At 40.2% G+C, this 15,123-nt stretch overlaps 1 protein-coding gene across 15 annotated transcripts in view; it reads right to left on the bottom strand.

The window, feature by feature from the left end:
• Positions 1-15,123, bottom strand: part of fbrsl1 (fibrosin-like 1) — an 843,225-nt gene that overhangs the window by 513,383 nt on the left and 314,719 nt on the right. Inside the window, exon 1 of one of the 15 annotated variants that reach the window (XM_086011943.1) lies at positions 13,568-13,838. The exons of 13 other annotated variants lie outside the window; for them this stretch is intronic. Coding sequence is in view for 1 of the 2 variants with exons in the window: in XM_086011942.1 (XP_085868068.1) it covers positions 5,653-5,664 (12 nt within the window). In the remaining variant the exon portion in view is untranslated. Of the gene's footprint in view, positions 1-5,652; positions 5,680-13,567; positions 13,839-15,123 lie in introns of those variants that run through there. One more of the 15 variants, XM_086011942.1, reaches the window with a different exon arrangement.

Raw genomic sequence — 15,123 nt, 5'->3', positions numbered from 1 at the left:
CCAACAACAACGACTGCTTAAAGCTAAAGCCAGCTTAAAACTTAAGCTATAATAATGGACCAAAAATAGTTCAGAAAGGTGGCTGATGAAAAGTATATTTATAGTTTGTGTGTATCCATCCCATCTTTATACAGTACTGCTCCTAGCCTCCCCCACTATACGATAGGTTTGGAACGGTTTCATGCCACAAGTTCCACGAGTAGAACTAAATGTGCAGTGTAGAGTCTCAAACTCAAAGCCAGTTTCAAACAAAACCACTACTGCTTTTTCACACTTAATCCATTACCAGAATCTCAATACAGTTAACGCGATTAAAGGAGAATATGATTTTCTAATCATTTGTTTTGTTCTTGTAATAGAATCTCCTGTTCATTCACCATTAGAAACAGTAATGTTATTTTTTGCAGGAGTTTACTCTACATAAGGTAGTCTGGTCAAATGAACAACAGGTTTCTATATTCAGTAAATGCATACCAAAATATGTATGTAATTAAGAATGAAGTCATCTGTCTAGGAAAACATGATTAAGATATAACTAACATTTCCCTCACCTTCACAACACCAAAAGAACACCAGAAATGGACAAAACATGCTTGCACACAGAGACAGGGAACACATGTGCATGTAGCCTCAAAGGCACTTCAATACGTCTGATTGGCCAGTACAACTGGCCCAATTTGGGAAGACATGCGTATGCAGAATGCAAGCCTGCATGAAAAGGCATTATAATGGAGATAGAAGGCTCTTGTTATTAGACAAACCAAGCAGACGTGTCTGCGGCTACTTACAAATATCGGTGAAACAAACAGTACAAAACAAAATCCCCACTACACAAAAATAGCCAGAGAAAAACTCAAATTAACAATGTACATAACCTGCTGCCAATGCAATAAAATTAATTAAGCAACAAAATTGTCCAACTTGATTAGTTTAAGAAAGGGGCCACAGTGAAAGTCAAAACCAAAACCTTAAAACATTCAAAATTACAAGAAACGATACTGGGAAATTTACTTTCAGTATTTGTCCACAGATACCCCTCCCTCACACTGACAGCTTCAAAAGGTCTCATTTCTCATTTCAGAGACACAATACATCATTTTGACATAGTAAGTGTCTCGCATACTTCAGCGAAGTTTTGAGGATGTACTTAAACACTTCAGTGCACATAGTGTGAAATGGGAAAATACACATGGGAACACTTCAACTAAGAGACAAAGCACTCCTGTGAACACGTGAATTCTGAACACTTACGCAATGGTTAGATCATTAAAATTTAACCTTTTTCAAATTGCCTTTAAACAGAACTACAAGTATTAATACACTTTCAACAGCACCTCCCAAACTCGTGACCTCTACCACCTAGAAGGACAAGGGCAGCAGGCGCATGGGAACATTACTACCTCCAAGTTACACACTATCCGGACTTGGAAATATATCGTCGTTCCTTCATCGTCGCTGGATCAAAATCCTGGAACTCCCGACCTAATAGCACTGTGGGAGCACCTTCACCACACGGACTGCAGCGGTTCAAGGTGGCTGCTCACCTAGGAATGCGCAATAAATGCTGGCCTGGTCAGCGACACTTCCCGAGAATGAATTAAAAAAAACACTTGCGATATGTATAAAACTGCTTTTGAGGGTGATGGGAATTTTTAAAAAGCCCTAGTATTCGGATTCAAAAACTGAAAACCTGCAAAAGCTAACCAAAAAGCATGATTTTCTTTAATTGATTTTTTTTTAAGATTGCAAAGAAAATCACATTCAAGCTTCAGCATTTGTGAAATTATTTCTCATAATTTATTCCTCTGTAACCATAGTTCACAAAGTCTGCTTTGTAATCCCATGTCTTATTACATATGTGACTTTATACATAGCCAAAACAGCACCTGCAGTGTTTTGGTTACTGAATTTCCAAATCACAGCAATTTCAAATTAACATACTGTGCTTATGACGAGAGTTTTAAGTATATAGTTTTATGGCTAATAATACCTTCCCACCATTACAAATGCAAATCATTAATTATTCATCTACCATAATTTTGCCAGAGTAAATGTACCCTAGCTTCTTTAAACAGTCCTAAACCAGATTATTTTAAATATAAAACTGAATTTGCTGATAAGTTAGATTTTGTATCATAGCATATTTCATACGAACTCCTTAAAAGAATGCAATTGCTCACAAATATTGTATTTATACCCATTAAATCAAATAATGAATAGATCTTAATCTAAAAATGTATGCTTAAAATTATCACAATTTAATCATTTCCTAAAAAATTTAACTGGACTGCCTGTTAGGATTATAATTTGTTGTTGAAGTAAGATTTTGGTTCTACTTAACACCTGGCTCAGTATTGAAGCTAGATGAAAAGCAGCATCCAATCTTCCAGCAACATTCTCAGCCACTGCTTGAAAATAAGTTCACAAAGACTCCTGTGGTAGTGTAGATCTTAAACAGCATTTGGCGCAAAAAGTTAATTACAAAATGAGTTAAAATTAAATTTACATTCTCACACAAGGAATTTAAAAAATGGATTTCTGTGAGCCTCTCCTGAGTATATTAGCTTATGGAGCAAACGATATAAACTTGAAAAGAGAATAAATCGTGAGTATGTCCGTTAGAGGCAGGCACTGGGAGTAATCCTTAATCTTCAAGAAAATTAGGATTGAAGATTACACCAGTCTTCGCCTTCATCATAAACTCTATACACAACACTGCATTCTAATCTTGATGCCAATATTTTCACTACCATGTCAAAAGGTGAATCTACATAGACAATATATTTGTTCCTCAAAAGGCAATCACTTTGGAAGAGCTGACAAAAGAGAGTTTGCAGCAGACCTGAATCAGATCAAAATCTGTTCGAGAAAAGTGAAATCGCAAATCTAATTCTTTGAAAACGACGAAGACTACATGCCAATTTGATAATAAAAAAGCCAACCATCAGCTGCGTGTGTCGTTCTTTGGCAGTTCAATTTGAGGTTACAATACATTTTAGGGTAACCCTAAAAGAACATGCGTTTATATAGTGTGTTCCCAAGCCTCAGGATGTCTCAAAGTGCTTCACAGCCAATTAAGTACTTTTGAAGTGTCGCCACTGTTGTAATGCAGGGAAACATGGCAGCCAATCTGCACACAGGGAAGTTCCACGAACAGCAATGAGATAAATGACCAGATAATCTGCCTTTTTCAATGATGGTGGTTGAGAGATAAATATCGGCCAGGACAAACACTATTAGTATTCTCTCTCTCATTAAGGAGCTACGTGGGGCACCAATGTCCTGACTCTTCACATTGTAGATTTTTTGCTTGCGCGAATTCCTGCAGAATATTGCTACATTGAAGGGAGTAGAATGATGTCTCCCTATCACCTTTAATACACTTCATTCTACACCTTCTGAATCCTGACCAGTTCGCTCAAACTTTCCCTCATAATAGTGTAGTGACAAAATAATGTTAGGAGTTCTAGAAGGTCTAACTTCATGCATTATTACTCAGGCCACCAACTTAGAGGTGACTAAGTCAAATTATGTTTTTATTGCATGGGATTTGGGATTTATACTGATGTTTCGGGCATCGCATTCTATGACTTTACCCAGTTATACTGATTTATACTGATACAAGTCTAATTCTGTTTTTATTATACTGGATTCTAGGATTTTTAACCAGTGTTTTGAGGATTAAATTCTGCAATTCAGTCTATTTTATCATAAAACTCGCATATCTGTGGTCTTGAACATCAACTTTACCATGAGACGGGTACCCTAGACTAATATCCAGATGACCTTTCATCCATGCATGCCTGTAATCTTGCTGCTGGTATACATTAGCCCAATGATATGGCCATGTTGAAAAACACTGCAAGAAAAGTCCATTATTTGTCTACCAACAGGCTATGAGAAATTTACCCACCCCAGATGTCAGAGCTGTAGGATTCAATTTAAGTTAAAGCCTTCGTACATGTTGCAGCTGTCTTCTCACTGATCACGGTTAACCAAATACACCGACAACATTATATGGCCTCAACTATTATCCAAACTTCTGACACCATGACAATAACAAATGATACCCTATTTTCTAACCAAGTGGTGACATGGGAAGGCATTCCCAGGAGAGTCTGGTAGTTGTTACATGGTTAGAGATTTTGCGCAAATATGTTTTAGGAACTTCGCTTTTGTGAGATAAGATATTGTTAGTAGTCTCGGTGCAACACTCACTCACATTATAGAGATTTCTGCAGTGAGTACTGTACTGGGAAAATACCTGGCAAATTCACTTTTATGTTCAGTGTGCTTACAATTTGATATGGAGGAAGAGCAGTCCTGAACAGTTCATTGATGCAATCAGGTGAGTTCCACTGCCATGCTGCATTGGTTAATTTCTAGCTGCATCACAAAACGAGTGTCACTGAAGCCAGGCTACTTACCGAACAAAGAATGTGTTAAACACTCAGGCTTGCACCTGTGAAACAACAGAACTGTAACCTTGTAATCTCTTAGGTGGTTCCGACAACACACCGCTAGTATTACTACTCAGGCAAGTGTATTCGTAATCTCCTGTTAACAAAGAAATCACAATAATCAGGAAATACTTGAAAGCTATCAGGATCACCAGAAACCAAGGGTAATCAAGAAAATGCCACGTTTCCACGTCCAGCCTCAAAAGCGCAGAGATTGCAGTACCCCTAATCGAGAGGTCAGCCAAATGGTGAGGAGTTTAGTTGTGAAATCTTAACTACATACAGGCCTGTATTTTTTTCCCATACAAATCTATCAACATAGGAGAATTGCAAGAACTCATCCTGCGTATTCTTACTGATTCAAATGCGATATGCATGGAGTGCCTGTGTAGATTATACATCCGTGACACAGCAGTGGAAATACCAACACAGCCAAAAAAAAATAACCATTGGTCCCAGAAGAGAGTTTGTGGCATCCCATTATAAAAGGGACTACTGTGAACACTTTTTTCGTTGGTAAAATCTTCATACATCATTAACATAGCAGCATAATGATTTTACATTAGTTCATCCCCCTGTAGCACGGTTGTGATGTTTAGTTGCTAACATGAGGTGTCGCTTTAAGGTGACTAGTCCGATGGGGTTGTAGACTAAATCGTCACAACTTGAGGTCAATTAGATCCTAATTGTAGAGGGAAGTTTTTGTACATTGACAACTGCTTATAAATCCCTGGCTCTTAATTCATTGAGGGCCAGGTTATTGGAAAAACGAGCATAATGCAACCGGCTTTGTCAAGCTTGTTGTGATTTGTTGCTGTTCACGGTGTTGCGTAACAAAGTGTGACAGTTGATATGTAGCATCTAATATATAACGTGATGAATGACAGGCATGCAATTGAAAGACGACATTGATATATTCTAGCAGATCACCCATGGTATTATTCATTGCAGGTCAGGGGTTGCATCGTTAACAAGTGGGGTACTGAGGTAGGGGAGCACATGGTTACTGAAAGGATTTGGAAAAGTTTGAGAGATGGGTTCAGAGATAGTGATGTGTTTTTAATTGCTTCCTGGTAAATTTGGGCCAATCAGGATTTCTGGGTGACAAACACAAGCTAGATAATAATCTTGGATTTGTTTCTTTTAAAAAGACAGAGCAAATAAATACTTTTTTCCTCACTCAAATAAATACCGTTTTCCTCATCAGCCATGATCTTATTGCATGGCGGAAGGCTCGAAGGGCCAAATGGCCGACTCCTGCTCCTATTTCTTATGTTCATCCACCGCAGGTAAAAGAAAAAAATTAATCTGTTATATCATCTTGTTAAGCTTTTAAAACCTACATTTCTACAGCCTTAAATTCTGGGCTACGAGTTACAAGATAATTCTGCTTTAGTTTCCTTCTCCCCCAGCAAATGTAGCTACAAAGAACTGGAAAATATTATGAGTTCGCCTCTGTACAATGGAGAGTCTGCAAAGTAAAATGTGTCTTTCACTTCATTACTCTGTATTAAATTAGCATTTTGAATAAATTTTTATTGCATAGAGGAATATTTACGCGAGGACAAGCAAATGAGCAGAATGACGACAATATAATTCAGTGTAAATATTGGAAGTATCAACCATGTGAAGAAAGCATGTGGTGCGGCACCATCATCCTAGTTCACCCAAGTAACAAACCTATACCTCACAAATTTGCTTGGCCACTCTTAACCCTCGTTATCCTGCCTAAGCTGTGTAGCCTGTTCATTTCAGCAATGAATCAAGGAATAATTTTGCAAGTTAACCTCATCATTCTCTGTATAGATCACAAATACATTTTGCTCCCTCTGTATCTGCATGCATTAATTTTTTGAATGTAGACTTTTTGTAGTTCAGACCAGTATATGCAAAATCTGGTATTTTCTTTGTGGCGTTGGCAGTTTGGTAATCCGAACCTATAGCTGGAACAGAGATGCCACAGATGCTGCAGTCCTTAATTAAGACACCCACACTATTTCCTAATGTGTAGAGTCATTTTTGATGATACCAAAGATAAATTTACACCCACAGTTAATGAATGAAGCCTAGCACAAAACAAAAGGCCAACACAGATTTTTTTTAAATTGCAAATGTTGGAGAAGGTTCAAATAAAAAGAGAAAATGCTGGAAATACACAGCAGGATCCATTACCATCTGAAAACAAAGCTTAATGCTTTGGGCGCAGTGTCATAGAAACATAGAAGATAGGGGCAGGAGTAGGCCATTCGGCCCCTCGAGCCTGCTCCGCCATTTAATGAGATCCTGGCTGATCATCCAAATTCAGTACCCTGTCCCTGCTTTCTCCCCATATCCCTTTAGCCTTAAGAAATATATCTAACTCCTTCTTGAATATATTTAATGAATTGGCCTAAACTGCCTTGTGTGGTAGAGATTTCCACAAGCATCTTGTCTTCATGGGCCACCTAAGTGTACGCCATACAACATTGCAGGCCACTTATAAAAAATTAATTTAATCTTTACATTAATTTACCCACTTGTGAAGTTGTTGAAAGTAACAAATCTTGATGCTCTGATTTAGGATTTATCCACCAGGGCTCTTCTCTCACCTAATGTCTGCCCTAATGCCAAAGTTAAGACCGCACTTCTCAAGCCTTCCAGCCCAAGAAATTCAAACAAGGCAAATCAGCTAACGAGATTAACAAAAACAGACCCGAGCTGCCTGGGCTTTGATGACCAGATTGTGAAGGCTTGAGAAATGGCCATAGTTTGATGTAGGTTTCAAGCCAAAATGTTAACCTGTCTTTTCAGATGCTGAAGGACCTGCTTGCTGTGTATTTTCAACAGGCCAATACATTTTAACAGGAATCCTGGCATATTTTGATTGCAATCTTCATTTGAAAAAAGAGAATTAATATATATGTTACCATAGTGTCTAAGTATTTGTCCATGAGACGTGCCAACTGTCTCACTTCCTGCAACAAATGGGCAATGCCCAGGAGGGCACACTTCAACCCCTTGGAGTAACAGATTTATACTTCAGATTTCAAAACATATTTTCTCTTTTAAAATAATTTGTCAAAATTCCAATGCAGTTATGTCACTGTAGGAGTCAAAATAGTCTGAAATGACACCTCTGTTCACAGAACAGCAATTAGAAAACAATCATTTGTCGCAGTTCAATTCGCTCTGAAGCACTGCCAGATGCAGAAGTAAACTAAATTATTGCACAAGTAGGCGCCAAGACACTTTCCAAAGTCCCAGCTGAGTTAACTTACGCTGTTATATTCTCGGGAATGTTCTGTGGTATTGTCCTCGGTGAAATGATACAGAACTGAAGCAATGAGTAACCTATCCCAATGTGCGTCAAGTTAGTTAGTTCAATCCCAACAGAGGGAAATACAATTACAATATATGAAGGCACAAAACAACTCTAATTGATACTACTTAACCAATTTAATTACAGATATATCTCAGGCAACTTTAATCCAGGGCCATAAATACTGGGTTAGTGTAGTCAACAATGATGTTAACTGTAAACAAACGATCATAACAACCTCTGTAGGGAGACAATTCCTGTTAAAATACAGCCCCTTTATTTAAAGGATTCAAGCTGTCGTGTTAAACATCCAGGGCTCTTCTCTCACCTGACGTTTGCCCAAATGTCAATGTTTGAGAACTTCCCAATTACCTGAAACTACAATCAGTTCGGAAAAAAAAATTGGGGAAAATTCTTCTTCTTAGGCAGTCCCTCGGAACCGAGGATGACTTGCTTCCACATTAAAAATGAGTTCTCAGGTGACTGATGAGTCCAATGCGGGACCTACAGTCTCTGTCACAGGTGGGGCAGACGGTAGTTGAAGGGGCGGGTGGGTGGGGTGCTTGGGTTGACGTGCGCTCCTTGCGCTTGGCTTCCGCTTGCTCCCAGTGAAGATACTCAAGGTGTTCAGTGCCTTCCCGGATGCTTCTCCTCCACTTTGTGCGGTCTTGGGCCAGGGATTCCCAGGTGTCAGGAGATGTTGCACTTTTTCCAAGGAGGCTTTGAGGGTGTCCTTGAAGCGTTTCCTCTGCCCACCTGGGGCTCTGTTGCCTTGTCGGAGCTCCGAGTAGAGCGCTTGTTTTGGGAGTCTTGTATTGTGACCCGCCCATCGGAGCTGATCGAGCGTGGTCAAAGCTTCGATGCTGTGGATGTTGGCCTGAGCGAGAACACAGACGTTGGTGCGCCTATCCTGCCAATGAATTTGCAGTATCTTGCAGGGGCAGCGTTGGTGGTACCTCTCCAGTGCTTTGAGGTGCCTGCTGTACATGGTACATGTCTCTGAGGGATACAGCAGGATGGGTATCACTGTTGCTCTGTAGGCCATGAGCTTAGTGCCGGGTTTGAGGTCCTGGTCTTCAAACACTCTCTTCCTCCGGCGACTGAAGGCTGCACTGGCACACTGAAGGCGGTGTTGGACTTGACGTCTGCCCTTGTTGACAGTAGGCTCCCGAGGTATGGAAAGTGGTCCGTGTTGTCCAAGGCCTTGTCGTGGATTTTGATAATTGGGGGGCAGTAGTGTGTGGCGGGGGCAGGTTGGTAGAGGACCTTTGTCTTACGGATGTTTAGTGTAAGGCCCATGCTCTTGTATGCTTCGGTGAAGGTGTTGACGCTGGTTTGGAGTTCAACCTCCAAGTGAGCGCAGACGCAAGCGTCGTCTGCATACTGTAATTCGACGACAGAGGATGGGACAACCTTGGATCTGGACTGGAGGCGACGGAGGTTGAACAGTTTCCCGTTTGTTCTGTAAATTAGCTCCACTCCAGCAGGGAGCTTACTGAGGGTGAGATGGAGCATTGCAGCAAGGAAGATCAAGAGGAGCGTTGGTGCGATGACAGCCTTGCTTGACCCCGATCCGTACGTGAATTGGGTCTGTGGTGGAACCGTTGGTCAGGATCACGACTTGCCTGTCGTCGTGAAGCAGGCGGAAGATGGTAACAAACTTTTGAGGGCAGCCGAATTTGATGAGGACACTCCATAATCCTCACAGTTGACAGTGTCGAAGGCCTTTGTGAGATCAAAGAAGGCCATGTACAGTGGTTGGTGCTGTTCCCTGCATTTCTCTTGTAATTGACGCGCGTTCAAGTGGCACTTAAAAAAAAAGTAGCACCTCCAGATGCAATACCTTTATATGGCTTTTCATTTCGCTCTGCTAGAATGTGCTGCAAAACAAGTCAGGAATTTTCTAATTGTGGATCCGAATAGCATATTGAACAGTTAATTGGGGCATAACTGGACAAATATTATCACCACTTCCCTACAGAGACCTAGTTTGAACAGTTATCTCCACATAGCACAGAAACAATGGTATCACCAAATGGGTCACTGTAACATTGGCTTACATGCTGGGTACAAGTGGCTGACTGCTTTATTGTAGAACAATCAGCTTTTTCTTATGGAAGCCCTCAATAACAAAAGCTGGGAATTCAAAATATTGTTGTTCTCTTAGCGGTTTTTCCTGCAGGGTTTTCATTGGTAGGGACCATCACATCTTTTCAGGGACGAATAGTTAAACATTTAAAGTAGAGGAAGATACAACGTTATGGGACAAGAGCAATGCAATGGAATTAATTTTGGACTGGTACAGCAAAGAGCCAGCACAGACATGATGGAGCAAGTGGTTCCATTCTGTACTGCAAAATTCAATGGTTTTTCTATGATTTATCTGAACCTATTCAATGATCCCATTTATTAACATACCCTCTTAATCATTTGCTTCTTTGATCAAATGAACAGTGAACGTCACAATTCATATTAGCAATATTTTCCATACGTTCCAACTTATCTTAATTTCTATATCTGCAATTACAGCAATCCATAGAAAAAACAGAAGTTCACTGTACACAAGTACGATAATCAGAATTTTTTTACCCAGATTCTCTAAAATGCATCTGTAATTAAACTGCTAGATTATCAGTGTGTTTTGTGCTTTCATATATTCTAATTTTATTTATTACTGTGTGAATTAACATGATGGGTGCAATTCTACATGAACAAGCATAGGAGAACTGAGGTAACAAGAAACCTAAGGATGGAATGAATTCGCACTGATATAATGCTTTTCATGATGTCCGAAAACACTTAACAGCCAATGAAGTACTTTTGAAGTGCAGTCACTTTTGTAATGTAGGAAACATGGCAGTTAATTTGCCCACAGCAAGCTCCCACAAACAGCAATGAGATAAATGGCCAGATAATTTTTTTTTAGTGATACTAGTTGATGGATAAATATTGGCCAGGAAATCGGGAGAACTCCCCATGTCTTCTTTGTACAGTGTCGTGGGATCTTTCATGTCTAACAGGGCCTCAGTTTAACGTCTCATCCAAAAGACATCACCTCTGACAGTGCAGCACTCCCTCATTACTGCACTGGGAGTGTCAGCCTAGATTATGTGCTCAAGTCTCTGGAGTGGGACTTGAACCCACGACATTCTGACTCAAGAGTTCTCACACTGAGTCAAGACTGACAAGAATAAAGCAACATACGTCAACTCAATTAGGACCCTGGAAAGCAATAAAGGCACTTAATTACATAATTGTTCAGTTTACCTGTACATCTGACAATGCTTTGGAGAAATCTGGATTGGCACAAGGGATAGGTGCATTGTTTCACACTGGGTTGAGTGATATTGTGAGACTTCACTTCTGCAATTCCCCAGATACCTAGCTCTCAAACTTGACTGCATCAAATGAAGGCACTAAAACTTGTCACTTCCCCAGAGGGGGAAAGAAAAATAAAAGTTATTGGAGAAGTCATGCCTCATTCATACTGATACTTTTGCCCAAATAAGGAGGTATTATGTGCACGTCAAGGTAAAAGTGGCACTATAATTTGAAGGACTACTGAGCACATCAAAGTCCTGAGGTGCAAGACATCACCACCCCAAACCCCAGAAGGCCAATTTCAATCTTCAAAGAGTGTAGTATAAATTCAGCCTCAATAGCCAGTGATAGAATTCTAGAATAGTACAGCACAGAAGGCGGCCGTTCAGCCCATTGAGTCTGCACCGGAAAGGAAAAAATTCAGCCAGGGTTCCTGCTCCTGATCACTGTCCAGTGACCCCTGGGTTAGAGAGAGGGGAAATCAGCCAGGGTTCCTGCTCCTGATCACTGTCCAGTGACCCCTGGGTTAGAGAGAGGGGAAATCAGCCAGGGTTCCCACTCCTGATCACTGGGTGATGGGGTCACAACAGATTGGAAGCAGTGAAATGTTCATCTGTTCGAGTCAAGTCGTTCACAGCCCAGAGTTATTTAAAAATATAACAAATTGGCAAGGAATCAAAATAAATATCAAAAGCTAAATATCATGGTTGAATAAAAGTTGTTACAATGATATTAAAAGAAAGACTGGGATAAAAAAAATAAAATGCCTCAACACCAAAGCTGTTTTCTCAGAAGTGTCTATGGTTGTATCACAACCCCACTCATTTGCAGGCTTCATCTCCAATTATCACAATTGTGAAGGTCACCCCACCAGATTACAGTTTACTTGGGTCAGTTAAGTGATAAAATACGGAGAGCAGTTTTTGTTTGGAACTCATATTTTCAGAAATTAATTTATACTATTCTCTAAACTTGAAATCTCCATAACCTTTTATTCTGGTACAAAGTGCTACTATAGTCCTCAAAGGCTTAACAATGAAGTTACTGTAACTATAACATAACTGGCCTGCACGATGGAAGTCACCAGCTGGGAAATTCCTCGCTGTTATCCATTTTAACAGCAGTCAGCGATACAGCAACGGGGGGATTGAAGAAATGAGGGCCAAGAGAAATGTAAATTTAATTCAAACATTAATCCTTTTATTATTATGCAGACATTCTATTAAAGCCCATTACTGGACTGATATTTTTTGAAGGAGATTTTACTCCCAGAATATTCTACAGTACTCTGTTCTTATTCAGCACCTGCATAACTAATCTGCAACTCCAAAATAAACACATATACATTCCTGCACTGTCAGAGTCTGAAAACAGACTCACAGCGTATCATTTACCAATAGAAATAGCAAAGGCTTCAAAGTTACTGCATTACAGCTCAGCACAGCAGGACTTTTAGAATAATAACTAGTTTGTACAATGCATTAAAAAACCACATTGCATTCCTCATCAAGTATTCAAAACCAAAGCAAGTTAGAGATGCAGATGTACAAAGGTATTTTACACCTATGGAATATATAGTTTTCTACCTTACATTACACAGCACCAGATCTGAAGTAAACTCAGTAATGGGTTATTTAAATCTTATTGTAGTAACTTGGAACAAATTAACCCCCTTTCCCCCCTATACTATTTGCTGCTTGCTATTCAGACTACCAATACAAAGCCTGGTGATTTGAGATATGCAGGCTTTTTAAAAGTTGTCCAACACTGAAGCTAACAAATTGCTCTTTAACAGACAGCACTGGTTAACTAGTGTCACCATTACAGTTACAAATTACCAGAAGTAACCTTAAAAGGTATTCAAAGCACGTGCTGTTTAAAAGAAAATTTGCTAAAATTTGCTACTAGCTTTAACATGAAAACGATGTAAAACTGAGGACAGTTTGTTACCTTTTCCACATACTTGAATTTGACAAAGAACCAGCTTGATTTGATCATGGTGCCACAGTCTGTTCTAGTCTTCCATAAGCAGTGCAGAGAAGAGCTCCTTCAAAGATCTCAGCCCTTATTACGGTTTCTTACAAATACAATATTTAACCTACTTTTCAATAGCTAATCTGCTTAGCCCAGGCCTGACAGATTGACTGGCTGTCTTGGAAGAGAGTCAGAACTTGGACTAAGGTTACGCTCATTAAAAATGGCACATGTCAGTACATTGAGTACAGAAGCAGCGATCTCCCCAAGGGAACGGACACAGGCTCACAACACACTATGAATAATAAATACGGCCGACACTCGTTCTCAGACCTTGGCATGCTTAGAAGCCACAGTACCCCACTGTTTCCTTTCCACACGCAGATGGAACAATAGTCTGTCCTACTGCCAGGTTATACACAAGCAAAATCAATCTCTTTCTCAACCATTTGAAGCCCTGAGCTCTCTACAGAATAAGGTTAAAAACAGACTACACGTTACTTGCAGTACTCACCACTTAAGTGACCACGTAACTAGCTCCAAACTCCCAAACACCACAAAGTGTTTGTTGCAGTGACCTAAATTCAGGCACCTCTGGAGTAAAGTTTGTCATTTAGACCCTCTACTGTAATCAACCAGGATACAATCTCACCTCCTCGATCAGTACAAGACCAACATCAGCACAGTGTAAGGGCAGCCAAGGAGTGTAATCAGAATTTGTCTTTCAGCTAAACTATCACCAGGTAACAGGAGATGTTATTGCGTGTGTATGGTGACATCATCATACCACTCTACCATCCTCAAACCACACCTGCATGTCTCGATTTAAGATCTCAGGCGTGCAGTGCTGGAAATACTTTAAGCCTCAGTTGACTACTGGTGCAATATAGCACACAGCCACTAATACCCTGTTTATATTATAAAGCTGTTTCCATAATAGAAACTGGTTCGCTTGCTGCCAAATCTGCAGGGCAGATTTTAAAATGGCCAGCATGTACAAGGGGATGCCCATGCCTGTGGCTGGAGCCAAGAGGGCAAACCCAACCCATGCATCAGCACCAGCAGCAGTTTACCTCAGCCACCAAAAAGCACCCAGCAAGGAAGGCGTTAGTGCCTTGATCCCAAGAAGGATTTTGGTGCCGCTGATGTCACCAGTACTACATCATTTAATTTGTAGGGTTGTCTCTTGGCAGCAGAAATGAATCCAGAAATTAACTGAGTTACAAGTGAAAATATGGTTTCAGGTCTCGAGGTCCTCACAAACTTCAGTACATTGCTTAAGTTTAGACATTTAGACCAATTCTAACCTGCATGATACTGAAATTCTCATGCTTCAACAATCAGCAACATACAAAAACATTTTTATGCTGGTGGTTTTTATTACATAGAAACAGGCCATTTGGCCCAACCGCTGTTCCTGCTCCACACAATTCCCCTCCCACCTTCCTTTATCTCACCCCATCACCATATCCTTCTGTTCCTTTCTCCCTCATGTACTTAGCTAGCTTCCTCGTAAATGCGTCTTTGCTATTCGGCTCAACCACTCCATGTGCTAACAAGTTCCACATTCCCACCATTTGAGTAAAGAGGTTTCTCCTAAATTCCTTATTGGATTTATTGGTGACTATCTTATATTTAAGGTCCCTAGTTTTGAACTCCCACAAGTGGAAACATCATCTCTACGTCTACCCTATTGAACCCAGTTATAAGATTCAAGACCTCCATCAGGTCACCTCTGTCTTCTTGTTTCTAGAGAAGAGAGCCCCAGCTTGTTCAGGCTTATCTGATCGTTGGACCCGCTCAGTTCTGTTCACATAGCGATTTTGTCCAGAATAGGTTGGAATGTGTTAATCTAATTTTACTCACTTCAAAACTCCAGCACATCTAGCTCAGCTTCCAGCCAAAACTACTACAGTGTACTATTAATCTATTACTAATCTCAGGACACTTTTCCTTCCCCACCTCATCCCCCAACCCCATGTTGCCCCAGGATAATCCTTGAATTTCAATGCACCATCATTACTTAATACAACCAAATATAGCCAGCATCACATGCTTTTCAGGCATAAA

Source organism: Somniosus microcephalus, chromosome 19, assembly GCF_052327205.1.
Source record: "Somniosus microcephalus isolate GS21.2 chromosome 19, FLI_Smic_1.0, whole genome shotgun sequence".
Lineage (NCBI taxonomy): Eukaryota > Metazoa > Chordata > Chondrichthyes > Squaliformes > Somniosidae > Somniosus > Somniosus microcephalus.
This window is presented reverse-complemented; position numbering and strand designations above follow the sequence as displayed.